Source organism: Pteropus alecto, unplaced genomic scaffold (assembly GCF_000325575.1).
Source record: "Pteropus alecto unplaced genomic scaffold, ASM32557v1 scaffold104, whole genome shotgun sequence".
In the NCBI taxonomy this organism is placed as follows: domain Eukaryota; kingdom Metazoa; phylum Chordata; class Mammalia; order Chiroptera; family Pteropodidae; genus Pteropus; species Pteropus alecto.
Genome location: NW_006436664.1, coordinates 4,756,459 through 4,770,427, shown reverse-complemented (window position 1 = coordinate 4,770,427; position 13,969 = coordinate 4,756,459). Strand labels below are relative to the sequence as shown.

The window sequence follows — 13,969 nt, the reverse complement described above, 5'->3', positions numbered from 1 at the left end:
TAGGGGAGAAATGTAAATGTGCACAAGCCGAGGGAAGGAGTCTGTGAGGAGGGAGAGATTAAAGAGACAGAGGGATAACTGACAGAGCAAGGTCCCAAAAGAAGCCTTTATTTTATAAGACAGCAAGTTCAGAGTATCCAGGCTGATTTACTAAGCCATGGCTTAAGATTGAGTATCTGGGAAATATACAAGGTATCTCCTTCAAAAAAGTTATGAGTCTATAATACAATATTCAGAATCACAATTTTAAAGAAGTAACTCCCTACATATGTTCATTTATCTTTGAAATAAGTGTTTCACATATAGTAGATTGATGAGTAAACTGTTATACAAAGAATCCTAAAATAAAATAACATTTATTTATTTTTAAAAGATATTTATACTTACTATAGATTGAAAATACTCAGGAGAGATGCCTTCCAATTCAAGGATTTTATCCTCAAGTTTTTTAATTCTCTGATAAATGTCTCTTGGCACTGGACCACCTAAATACATTAAAAAATATTCTGAGCTACTATTGCATAATTCTTACAATTCTTATTCTTAAAATACAATGCAAAGGAATGGGAAATATTTAAACTTAAGAAAATAAATGAACATGAGTACATTAGAATGATAATCCTTAGCTCATATTTTCATATTGTACGCTATGGGATCTTTATTCTACATCTCTCTCCGAGACCCATTTATGCTTCTTATAGGAGTTTTAAGTTAAATTCATTTTATAAGATACTGAATAGCTCCTGTATAGAACAATTTGTATTTCTGATAGACTTTGATAGTTACGTGGGAAGAGAAAAATGCAGTTACAACTGACAATTTGATTCAGTGGTCGCAATATGTCATATCATTTTCTTCAATCTATATTTTCTCCTTTAACCTAGAAGAATATTAAAGAGGAGCTTTACCATATTTCTTAACTCAACTTTCTAGGGTTAGGGGATGGCAAATTAAGGTTACTCAAATTTCAAGGTTATGATTATATTCCAAATCCTTTCATTTCTCAGCATTTCCAGTGCAACTCATTCTGGTCCAGACCACCACCATCTCTCCCTGGATTATCACAACTACCAAACCTTGTTTCTGCCTCGCTCCCATGGAGTCTATTTCTCAACAGAGCAGCCAGTGATCCTTTAAAAATGTACATCATATAGCATCACTTCTCTGCTCAAAACTTTCCAATACCTTCGCATCTCACTCAGATTCAAACCCAAAGCCTTTACCATAGACTACGAGGTCGTACATAATTTGCACATTCTTCCCATACTCGTATCATTCCAGCCACTTGATTCCTTTTTTCTGTTACTCAACTAGGCCAAGTACTCTCACAATTTTAGCACTTGCGATTCCCTTTACCTCCTTATTCACAAGGCTTGCTCTCACCAACTTCAGGTCTTGGCTCAAGTTACCTTACCTGTAAGACATTCTCTGACCACCCTTTAAAAAATACCAGAGCCACCCCCTCCTCCTCCCTGGTACCCCCTATCCTTTCCCTTATTTTTCTCCAAACCATTACTACCACCCAACAGTCTGTATATTTATTGCCCATTTCTCTACTGTAAGCTCCAAAGAGGGCATAACTTTATGTTTTGTTCATAGGATATGGCTGTGTGGCTTGTGTACTGCACAAACCTAGGAAGCATCAATTCAGATACTACACAATACTCTATATTTACTGTCTTAATGAATACAGGATTAGACAATCATTTATACAGTTAAAGAATATAGGCAAATTTTCATATCAAAAATATTAACTTTTTAAATATAAAAATTCTAGAAATATTTAAGAATGTTTTTTATTTTAGGATCTTGGTTGTTCTTGCTCTTGAATAAGGTAAAATGAATAACATTCATCTGACTGTGCTCTTGCTGCTCCCTTTACTTAGAATGTCCTCTGCCTTATCCATGTATCTTTCAAGAGCATTTCAAATTTCACTGGGTCAACAAAGCAGTGCCTGAACTTCTGAATGTGGAGGCTCCTTGTGCCCCCACCATACCCTTCCTTTACAATCCCTTTAACATTCCACTTGACTATTAATCCGTCTTTCTCCCAAACAGATTATAAAGTACTTGAAGCCAGGGACTATGGCTACGTCTTAGTATCCCTCATGTCTAAAATAATGTTGGCATACTGTAGGCATTCAACAGATATTTTTCAAAATTAACTACTTGATACTATCGGACTTAATAAACTAGTCAATCCTTCTATACAGTTGTATTTTAAATTCACCTAATTTGGGGGGAGGGTATTAATTTTAAATGCTAATCTCTTATTACCCTGGAAGATTTACTCATTCTCTTATCTTCCATCTCCATCTAGCAAATACTCCAGCCAGACTGGACTCAGAAATTCCCTGAACCATATTTACGCTTTTTGCAGATGCTCTTCCTTTTTGGAATGCTTTGCTCCTACTTGCTTAATAATTAGTAACCCTTAGAAGGCTCAAATGGACCTTTACTAGGGATACCATCTCTCGACCTCTCCTGAGAGCTGAACACGAACTTTGTGTCCCCACTGTACTTTGCACATATCTGAAAAGGTAAAATGAGCAATCATTCCTTCAATAAACACTTAAATGCCTATGTTGTGCCAGGTACTGCACGAGGTACATAGTAATGAACATGAGTTTGCTTTCATAGACCTTACTATCTAGCAGGGGAGACAAATATTAAACAAATATAAAGGAGGGCAGGGAGTACCGAGTGTATGAGTACATAATAAAAGGGAACCCACACCAGTATGAGATCAGGAGGGAAAAGCATAGGCAGAAGAAAAAGCCTGGGTAAAGGCCCTAAGACAGTAAAATCAGGGGGAAACTTGAGATGTGGCTGAAACTATAGCTGTAGATCATACTATTTAAAATTACAATCCCCTCCCATTCCAACCTCCTTTCCTTTCTCTTGGTCAAGCTGCTTTTATCCATAGCCCTTGTCTCCTAGTGTCGCACGATTTATGTAGTAGAATTTTTGTTCACACGTATTCTCAATGTCTAGAACAGTACCTGGCTTATAACGGAAACTTAATACCTATTTGCGGAATGAATAAGTACTAAATTTCATATGCATATAAGGGCAACAGAAAATCATTAAAGAATTTTTAGCTGGAGAGTAGCAAGATCAGATCTGAGCTTTAGAAAAAGCAATTTGGCCGCAGGGTAGAGAACTGTTCTCAAGGAGGAAGTCTAATGGCAAAGCAACCAGTTAACATCCTTCCAGCCGTCTAAGGCAGAGAACATAGTGACTTCAACAGGAGTAAAGCTGTGGAGGTAAACAGAAGTGGGTAGATTTGAGATATATTTTGAAGACAGAATCAATAGGATCTGGTGACTAAACAGGGAGGGTGACTCAGGCTTTGCAGCCAGTTAAGATCTAGGTTTGATTTCTGGTTGTTGCTTACTACCTAGGGCATGTTGCTAGAGCTCTCTGAACTTGTTTCTTTATCTGACAATGATAATAGCACCAATACCTCATAAGGGCACTGTTAAATACTGAGTTGACATATGCATAATACTCTCAGTGACTGACACTTAGTATTATTTAATAAATGGTCCCCTATAGCATTTATTTATATATATGCTTACTCTGAGAACTAGGATCACAATTATCAATACTTTGTACCTAGCACAGTGGGTGATAAGAATGAGAGATGGTCATAGTTAAGTTATGAAACTGATGGCAGGAAAAAGTCTACATTCGTTTTCAGCAATGACTAATAAACTGAGTGTCATGATCTATTTGGAACCTGTTCCCAGTCTCCTAACTCTCATCAAATTGGTGAGAAGTGTAAGAGGAAGAAGAGCATAAACATATGATTGTAAATTACTTGAGAGCAGAGGCTATGTTTTTTCATTTTTGTACCAACCAGAACAATGTTTTGTCCTTTCATTGAGGACAGGTGCTCAATGAAAGGCTGGTGACTAAATGAATTGGAATTTCTTTAACCACTTGCAAAGGTACATTATGGGGCACTGCTCAGTACTTTCCTTACCTGTCTGCAATCGCAAGTGAGCTTCAATATTTTGTAGTCGTTCTTCTACAGCCTGATTACCACAATCTCGGAGCATGCTATTAGGTTTGTGACCTGAACCTTGAATTCCTTCAGCTCTAGTCTGTGGTCCATATGTATTCACAACTCTAGAAACTAAGTTAAGAAACTTTTGAGACTATTAAACTTACACTTCAAAAACCAGAAATTCTTTCTTCTTAACAGTACTTTATGTAGTTTTTATAAAGACCATCTAGCCACAAACCCAAGTATAAAGAAAGGCAAGATATTTTGTTTTGTTTTAAAATAAACAAAATTTAGATAGAAAAGTGGTTTCTATTCCATTTTGCTTATAATCTAGAATAAACTTTTGTCTCTAATAAAGATATTATGCAGTGGATACTTACCTTTTACATGACTTTTAAATCCGGGGTAAGGGGTGAAAACGGCATCAGTTCTTGCACAACTATTTTCTAAGGAGAATTTAGATGAGTTTAAGTATATTCTTAACTTCAAATGTATGAGATTTTGATAAACTTCCAATAATTCATATTCATTAACGTATTACTCATAAGAGAATATAATTTTAAGTAACAGTAAATTACCATCACTTACAGGATAAAATTTAGTGACCTTTACCCTCTAAAATGTATAATATCTAACTAATCTTAACTGATTTTCAGGTTTATATGTAGAAAAGTCCTTTACATTCAGTAGCATAATTTAATATAATTTTTAATAAATACCAATATCCCTAAAAACCTGAGCCTTTGGAGAAAAAAAACTTATACAGTATAGAGAATATTTTAATTCTAAGCCAAAGAGACATATTCACTTTATTTCATCATAGAAATAAATAGAACTCTTTATTTTTACTGACATACCTTTTTTAAAAATACAGCATTTACTTACTGACCAAATTAGTGAACATCTAATAAAAGGATTAATTACACATTTAACATATTTTATTTCAGAAGTCTACATAAAAAAGACCTTGAAACCTCAGGTATAACACATACTTTTCCACTTTACCTAGATTTTCAACGCTCATTTAAAAATATCCCTAATCACGAAAGCCATCTATACCTTTCCAGACTGCCCCTTTCAAAAAATGCAGTTTTAGAAAAGATACCCTTGTGAAAATTTGTTCTCACTTTTTTCTAAGCTAAAAAGTATAGTTTCTTTTAAATTAGATACCAACAAATTAAAAACCAAGGGGAAATATTGCAAAGATGTTAACATAATAAACATTTTGAATATTATAAATTAATATTTTAAATGACATTAAGTATAACCATGCATTGCAGTAAATTTGCTGAAAAATTCCTCTTATTTTATAATAAAAAATGGATGGTAAAGAGATACTGAAAGGAAATTCTCTTTTTCTCTATGGAATTTGATTTTTTAATATTTCTCAATTTGATTTTAACTATGTTTAAATCAAATTGAGAAATATTAAAAGAAACATTAACACATTACAATAATATATTTATATTTTTTCAGTCTGTTTTCTTAATAGTTCTGCTGATAAATCAAACTGTGTGAATAAAATGCCAAATTCACCTATCTTTTACATATAGACATTAAACAGTCATTTTTATTTCTTGTTTTGAGACACCTCAAAATATGTTTAAAGGGCCATCACTCTCCATTCTCCTTCTATCATTTCATGGGGTTAAGGGTTAGAAAAAGGAAGCTATCATCCATATTGGAGCTATATTTCAAATACATAGATTAACTGACCCATCAGTGAGAAATTCAGTATGGTGTGGAGATAGTGAATGTATGAGTGCTAGTCACTCTCCATAGCAATTCTTGCTAGCACTGTTTTGTGTCGCCAAGGAATTGAATGGGCCAAGGAATCCTGCTGAGCATTTCAATTCTTGTCAATTTCTATCCCCTGTTGGTTTATAATAATAGAGTTAGCAGGGAGAACAGAGGAATAACATTAGTGACACATGTGCTTGCTCCCTCAACAAACCCTTTCTCATGGGTTGCTTGCAGTTGGATTGTAGTACCTGAGATTTTGCCACTTTTGCACCTGTTTTGAGGAGCTAAAAGGAAAATATACCAAATCTAGAGATATGCATATGTAAAGTTACTAGTAAAAAAGGATGAATTTAGGACCCAACTTGAGCCTGTATTATTTCAGTGTACCAATGAGATTAGAGTCAATTATAGGTTCATCTGACAATTCTATATTCATAATAATTAGCCATGATATTGGAGGAAACAAGAAAAATGTTCATTCTAATTAGGAACTCTTCTCCATAATTTTTATAAGACTACTTGTTCTGATTATTACTATGATGCCTGAGTGAGCTATGCCAGTGCTTTGCAATATTTTGTATTCCGCAGCATACCTGCAGATCTGTAAATATACTATAGCATCATATGAGGAGGAAAAGAAGAATCTGAGGGAAAACAGCAAATGTATGCACTATGAGAGATAAAAAAGCATAATGACCACAGTCTTCATTACAAATTGGTTTTATCGTGACAAAATATTTCAAACAACTCACGAGTAGTGAGAAAACTGCTCCCTCTTGAGGAGTGTTAACTTTACTAAGTTTGCTTTATGCATTAACACCATAATTTCATAAGCATATTTACAGGCATAAAATTTATATAGCTTAGTTCTTTCTCACTAGTGAGACTGAGCAACCCTGCCACCCACACTTCATTTCCTAAAGGAACTTTAAAACAATCTTTTCACTTGTCGTAAACATTAGCCTTTTTTGTTAGCATTTATCTGATTTTTGTGTAATCAAAATGAAAATCATTTTTGCAATATAGTCTATTATTAAACAGGGGGACATTCTGCTACCTTAGTTTCTAAATAAACCTATGAAATAAATTAAACTGTGTTCTTAATGTTATTAATTTTTAAAAACAAATGAAAGACCTGAGCAACTGTAAAAACTGTTCTTAAAATCCTATAAAAATTAACTTCTAGGTAGTTACCTTGATTACAATCAATAACATTGCAAAATTCTCTGACGTTGTTTTCATTGATTTCGGCTTGCTTTCTTTCAATAAATGCAGATATTCGTCTGTCAATCTATAAACAATAAGTATGCATGTTTAAACAATTTAAACATATTATTTTTAAAATAATATTCCCCACCCTCTAAAAAAACTTCTTACTTCTGCTTTTCCAGCCTTTATTTGAACTACTTCTGGATCAAAATGGATCTGTGTCTTTTTCACATCTCCTAAATCACAATCTTCGTGCTTTTCTTCCTCTTGTAGGTCGCCAATGGAAAATTTGGCATTTACTTCATTCTTGTTCCCTGTTTCTGTTTTTCCTATCTCTTCGACAATAGTTGTATTCTCCTCTTTAATCAGAGGCTGAAGTTTTGCTAAAAAAGGCTGAGAAGAACACAATTTCAAATCTGCTGGGGTTCAAACTGCTCAAAATTGATTATACATTTAACATATTTATATAAATTTCTGCTAAGTAAATGCAATATTTAACATCAATTAGCTAAATATAAAAAGTTGGCATATCAGGATACACAGATCTGACCACATGTGTTTGCTCTTCTTTGCTACTGTGACCATTATCATTTGTTAAAATGTGTTTCTAAAAAAAGAGAAAAAGAAAACCTGAGGAAATTTAAAATTTTCCTTGAGGGAATCATTGTCACTCATCTTTTATTTTGTGCCAAATCAAAGTCTTAGCCTCTGGCACCAATGCCACTTAATTAACATGTCATTCAAATGCCTCCTCAGAACACTGAGGCTTAGTATTTTTCCTCCTTAACATGAGAGCCAGTGCTCTCACTCAGCAAAGCCCTGCATTATCACTATATCACTGGAGATTCTCCACTTGAAACTGCAGTTGGCCAAAGTGAATGAGAGAGCATAGACATGAAATACATAGGTGTTATGCTGAGTGAACACTCAGGCTTTTCCTGACATGGCAGGGTATCTTCTTAGGTCATGAAATCAAATTTTTAAAAAGAAAATGAACAAGGAAAAAAAAAAAAAAACCCTATCTAGAGCTGAAAAGAGATAGATGCTTTTCACTACACTAGAGGAGAAAAAACTCTGTTGTATAATGTAAATTATACTACCCATTTCCCCACCACAATTAGGCCTCCATTGAGTTCTATAGCTCATTGCTTCTGCCCTTTAAAACTAGGGTTAACTATTACTTTTAACATGAAACAGAGAGTTAAAATTTCCCATAAAGTCATTGAACAGAGGGCTGAAAATTAATGTCTATTCCATTATTCAAAACATACCAATACTTGTCAATATTTCAATTATTTTTTTCATACCAACAATTTTGCTTCCATTTTTTGCTATGCCAAATACTCTTCTGAAAATATCTTAATAGCAGTAAAGTAACCAATGCAAATAGCCTTTCCATTTACTTTTTGACACTTTATATTTTATACTTTGATTAGAGATAAACTGCAAACATATCAATTATAATTGCAGACATGTTCAACTGGAAACTAGCAAGGTCATATTACTATTGTTATTGAACTGTAGACTAAAAAACCATGGCAATACTATTATAAATAACAATTTAATGTTGACATCTAATATTAAATATGAATTATTTCAAACTGTTAAGAAAAAGAAAGGATAAAATAGCGACTGGCTACTCACTAAGACAAGACATTAATGTCACAGAAATTACTTTCTTTTTAAAAACTATGCTGAAACTGTTTAATTGCAATAGACACTCCAGGATGTGTCATGCTGGGATAATGCCACTTCTTGAACCACTGAAAGCACTCCATGAGCCTCCAAACTCACCCAAGGCATGGAATCATTATCATAGCATGACACACACCTGCCGTGTCTTATTGCTTAATTATAACCCACCATAGATGCAACTGTATTGAATTTTCAGTGCAAGTCTAGAACTGCATTCATTCAATCTTCATAACCACATCGGCCTGTTGGGCTATATTCCCTTAACTGTCCTGATCACTATGCAAATTGACAGATTTGGATCCAATGAGGAAGAAGTAATCTTTTATTATTAATACTGTTAATGCAGTGTTAAGATAGAACTACCAAATATTCCAGCTAATAATTTAACTACAATTAATATCTATTCTCAATATCAAGTTAACATTTTTAACAAGAATTTACCTGTAAATACAAAATGTGTTGCTCAAGTGCACTAAAGAGCAAAGCAGCTGGAGTTTGTTCCAATCGATTGTAATTTTCACCACATCGTCTCTGAGGTTAAGCTTCAAAGGGGCAAACCAGCAACATCATAAAAATTACACAATTAAGCTGTACATATAGGACCGTCACACGCAAAAAAGATTTCTACAGAGTAACATGCCTATTTAGCTCAAACTGATCAAGTTTTTAATGATATATAGTTACCATTTACTACTTAGTTACCATTTTAAGAGGCCAAGCTGCAATTTTCATTTAAAAAAAATAGAATGACATCTACATTCTAATTCTATTCTTGGGTCTGTGTAGTGGGACCACCTCAGAGGTGAAACTATCCACAAAAGATGAAAAGATGAGGCTTTTCTGATATTTCAATATCTAAAAACCTTTTGTGGAGGCCAAGAGAGGCTTGCCCTATTCAGAATCCTACTACTTCTAGCTCAGAGCATTAAACAGGGGGGACGGGCACATTTATGAAAAGTTGTGATATACACACTTCGTTTTGTTAAGCATGTACATAAATACATAATTGAAATAGATCATTACTCTGATGCTTTCTGAATCATTTTTATTGTTTTCAACTATAATCAATTAAAAATAATTTAAAAATCAGTATTATTCACACTTAAATAATGTCTACGGATAAGTGACAACATGCCTATCTACTTCAAACAAAAATTAAACTATTAATTAGCTGTGGAACTCTGAAACTGAAAAACAAATACTTTTCCAAAATAGTGATATAAATGACCAGAGACTGGATGGAATGGTGAGATCTTTTGCTAAAATAGCATTTTCTAGTAAAGTGTGAGGGCTCGTTATATGAAAATGTCTTATAAGTTAGCTTTGTGTGACCTATTTTAATAAAACTATACATAGAAAACTACCAAGAACCTGAATATAAAATTTATATCAAAATCAATGATAATTTTATAGGGAAAGCATTCATCTCTAGCCTTTCAAGTGAAAAGAAGTGAACCACCATAAACTTTTCTACAGATATGTTTATGGCATACTATAAGGAGATAGACTACATAGTAGGCTCATGTTAACGACTATATTATTTTTTCAGAAATCATTTATTAAATATTAGTCATGTTTTCTACAAACTAAAGACAACTGTTACATTAGTTCAAATACGGATTTTTGAGTTGTGATTATAATAAAACAAAAAGATGAGTATTTGTACAAAGAACCAAAGAGAGCCAAAGTTACCCAAAAAAGGCACCATAGTGAATGAATACTGTATGACAAAAATTTATCACTCTTTGAGCATGAGAGAAGAAACACTGAGTCCATATTAGACAAGTGTAAAGAAAAAGGAAGTTTTGTGTAGGCTGCACTGGCAAAGATTAGTTATATTAATTTAACTAATTTTACATTTAAGATTACCACATTAATCTTAATTTGTTATTTAATGCCTATAAAGCCTTTGTTAGACAACAATTTTTTATGTATGGAAGTAAACTATTACTATACTTTTACAGTCCCCAAAGAGATCTATAGTCATTTATATAAATCTATGAATACAGTTTTGGGATAAAGCAGGCAAATCCTTAATGAAAGCAAAACATCAAATTTTCTAGAGAAAGTATTAACTTACAGAAGATAAATCTCAATGTTTGGATCATATTCTCATTTCAATTCAGCAGAATTATGTAAGGATTCAAGTGCAAGATACTAGATCTTTTAAGAAACTCACATAATAATGTAACAAATTAACTTTAAAACGATCATAATACATCCATCTATTTATTCAACAAATTCCTTATTAGTAATATGAATTCTATGCATTTTTATCCTATAGAACTTGTAATTGTAAACCACTCACTCAAAAATGTATTAGTCTGCCAGTAATATGGACTATTTAAATACGCATTTTCAGTAAAACCTTTATTAAATTAATATGAGAATCCAAGCTAAAAAAATATAATTCTTCAGCTTGGTGAAATGGGCTATCCAGAGGCAAGCAATTAAGTTAAAATCAGAAAATTTGAAATCGGGTAGAAAATACTTTTTAACATTAAATTTTATGTTTCCTATTAAGGAGAGCTCATAATATAATACTATACAGAATGAACTTAGTCATATTACAAAATTCATTTTAAAAAAATCCTTTAAACTTGTTGCAAAAGGTAATAGTGATTTCCTCCGGGGCAATTTTATAAATATAGTACTGTGGCTTTCATTTTTATCTTTAAATAATACATCTCAAAATACAAAGAATGTTATCAAGACGGTTAGCATTTAATTAATAAGACAATCTTATTTTCTAACACTTGTATAGATAGTCCTTTCACTATACCAAGTAAATTCACCAAATATTTACTTTAAACATTTTTGACAAGTGACATAATATAATTATATCTCTACTTACAGCTATAGAACATCTGAATGTTTAAAATTTTTTCAATGTTTTAAAAATTCAATATGCAAAATATTTCAAAAGGAATGTTTAAATTATTAACATTAATTTAAAAAAAATCTCGCCACTAAAAAAAACTTCTGTAAATTATAGGTGAGTATAAATTTCCTCATCCTGACATGAGACTATAAATAAACCTTGAAGTTTCAATGTCCACACTACAAAAAGTTTTCAAACTTTTAAACCATTTACAGGTCTTGGGCTTTAAGGCTGAATTATTAACGTCCCCAAATTTTAACAAAATTTGTTTTATAAGTCCATGGCAAACAATTGAGTTTAGAAGTTACAACTTTTAGCAGATTCTACTAATAATTGTTCCATTACACCAAACTGAATGTCTGAGTAAGTCACGATAAACATATTAGGATTTTTTAAAATATTGAAATAACGTTTTAAAAATTTGATTCTCCATCACCAAAGGCTTTAAAAAATAAATTTCACAAATCAAAACCTCTACTTTCATAAAGGAAGTTAACATTATCTTAGACACAAATGCCTGCTGTGCCTACTACATGCACTAGTACCAGCCCCACAACAAACATTTATAGCTAGAAAATATTCCATGTAAGATATGAGAAAAATTTCCTTTTTAAAAGCAGGAGAATTTATTTTCAAGTTGTTTCTCATTTAAAATTTGCTTTGCATTTTTACATGAAACGAAATAGTGACTTGACTGGAATAGAGTGTAAACAGCATTTTTATTTAAACCCAATTTTATTATGACATTTCTGCAAAAGCTATTTATCAGCCAGTTAAACTAGTTAGTTAAACGAGGGTTCTGATGTAAACAGTATCTTCCATGAATAAAAAGTAAACTCATCCAACTTTCTGCTATAAGTTAACTAATTTTAGGTTAATTCCTTTTATTTTCCTCCCCGTTTGAAAGGGTAAGAGATGCACACAACCAAAAAGAAAACAAGAAATAAAATCAAGTGACTCATAAGAGCAAATTACCTAAAAGAAGAGGAGAGCGAGCTTTTCCAGAAATCTCAGGCCGTACTAACCTATCAATTACTATAATGAATGAACTGGAGGATAAAGGATCCTAGGGGCCAGGCGCCTCCCAAGCCCCTCAGCTTTTCCGCATTCATTCTCTCCAAGCTTGTTTCTCTGGGAGCCAGGTTTTCACTTACACTATCCTCACTCACTCCTGGGGAGAGAGTTGCAAGGAAATCTAGTCTGCAACCAGTCTTGAACTAAGTCCGTGAGGCCATCCCCACTCCGACCGCAGGCGGCTGGGCGCGGGCTCCTTCCCCGGCCTCAGCTACTCAGGACGAGTCCCAGGCAGACCACCGCTGCCTCCGCCTCCGCTAAAGAGAAAAAAAAGGGAGAGGGGCCGGACGGTTCTCATACCCATCTTCCCACAGGCCATCACTCACTTGTCCAGCCAGGGTATGCAGGGAGCGAAAGATTTCGCAGAGTACCTCTTGGGAGAGGTTGGGGCTGCAGCTCTGCTCCAGGCTCCTGTCACCGATCGTCGGGCGACTAAGCTCAGCTGCAGCAGCCATGACACCTTCACAGGCCGCCCCCACCACCACCACAGAGGTACTCTCACGACCCCACCCCCTCCCTCTTCTGTTACCGTCGCTCCGCAATGACGTAAAAACAGTCTCACTTAGAGCGGTCTTGAAGTCCCACCCTTTTACGTGATTGACAAGCACGTGTACCAGTCAGGTGCAGCTATAGCTTTACGCTGCGGACTGGGAGCAGGTAATTGTCCACCTGCCTGGGCAAAGCTGGATACAGTATTTAGGATGGCGATTGGAGTCGTAGTCCGCCGACTACTTAGTCCGTCACTACTTTTTCATGCGAGGAAGAGGAGGCTATAAAAGAACACTAAAATGCTTTATCATGCCTCACTGTCATGGGAATGACAATTTAAATTTGAGAAATAATTATGTCAAGTTTTAAAACATGCATAACTTGCTATCCTCTGGGTACAGAATAGACGTTCACCCTAAAACTTTCAAAGAAGTGAAACAGTGATTAAGAGCCCAACAAGAATTTAACCCAAGTAACTGCATGCAAAACAATTTTTGAAATTAGAAGGAAGATATAAATCTGAATTGAAATTTGACGAAGTATTATTTATTAGATAGGTTTATTAAAAGATATTTGAAGGACTTTGCAATCCCATAGGCAGAGTTTAACAAAAAATTTAAATTTGTCCAATTTAAAAAAACACAAGTTTTAGAAGAATTTTTAGTGTTAAGCTCTATTCAAAAACGCTTAAAAAACAGCTTTGAAATAAGGGAGCGAGGGATTTAAAATTCTTAATTCTAACAAGTTTAATGAATTTACAGTGGAGGAAGCAAAGTTGGAAACTTGCACAATGTGTATTCTTCAGTTTCAGAGTAGGCTGAATGAAGGGAGGAATCAAGGAACTGGGATGAGGGCAGTAGGAATAA

The 13,969-nt window shown here is 33.9% G+C and overlaps 1 protein-coding gene across 1 annotated transcript in view; it reads right to left on the bottom strand.

Annotated features, from left to right (window-relative positions):
• Window positions 1–13,132, bottom strand: part of MBIP (MAP3K12 binding inhibitory protein 1) — a 20,195-nt gene extending 7,063 nt beyond the window's left edge. The window contains 8 exon segments of the mRNA XM_006913469.3: window positions 388–485; window positions 3,989–4,141; window positions 4,393–4,458; window positions 6,950–7,046; window positions 7,133–7,357; window positions 9,101–9,147; window positions 9,150–9,201; window positions 12,941–13,132. Coding sequence (XP_006913531.1) covers window positions 388–485; window positions 3,989–4,141; window positions 4,393–4,458; window positions 6,950–7,046; window positions 7,133–7,357; window positions 9,101–9,147; window positions 9,150–9,201; window positions 12,941–13,069 — 867 coding nt within the window. The 5' untranslated portion in view covers window positions 13,070–13,132.
• Between the last annotated feature and the right edge of the window lie 837 nt (window positions 13,133–13,969).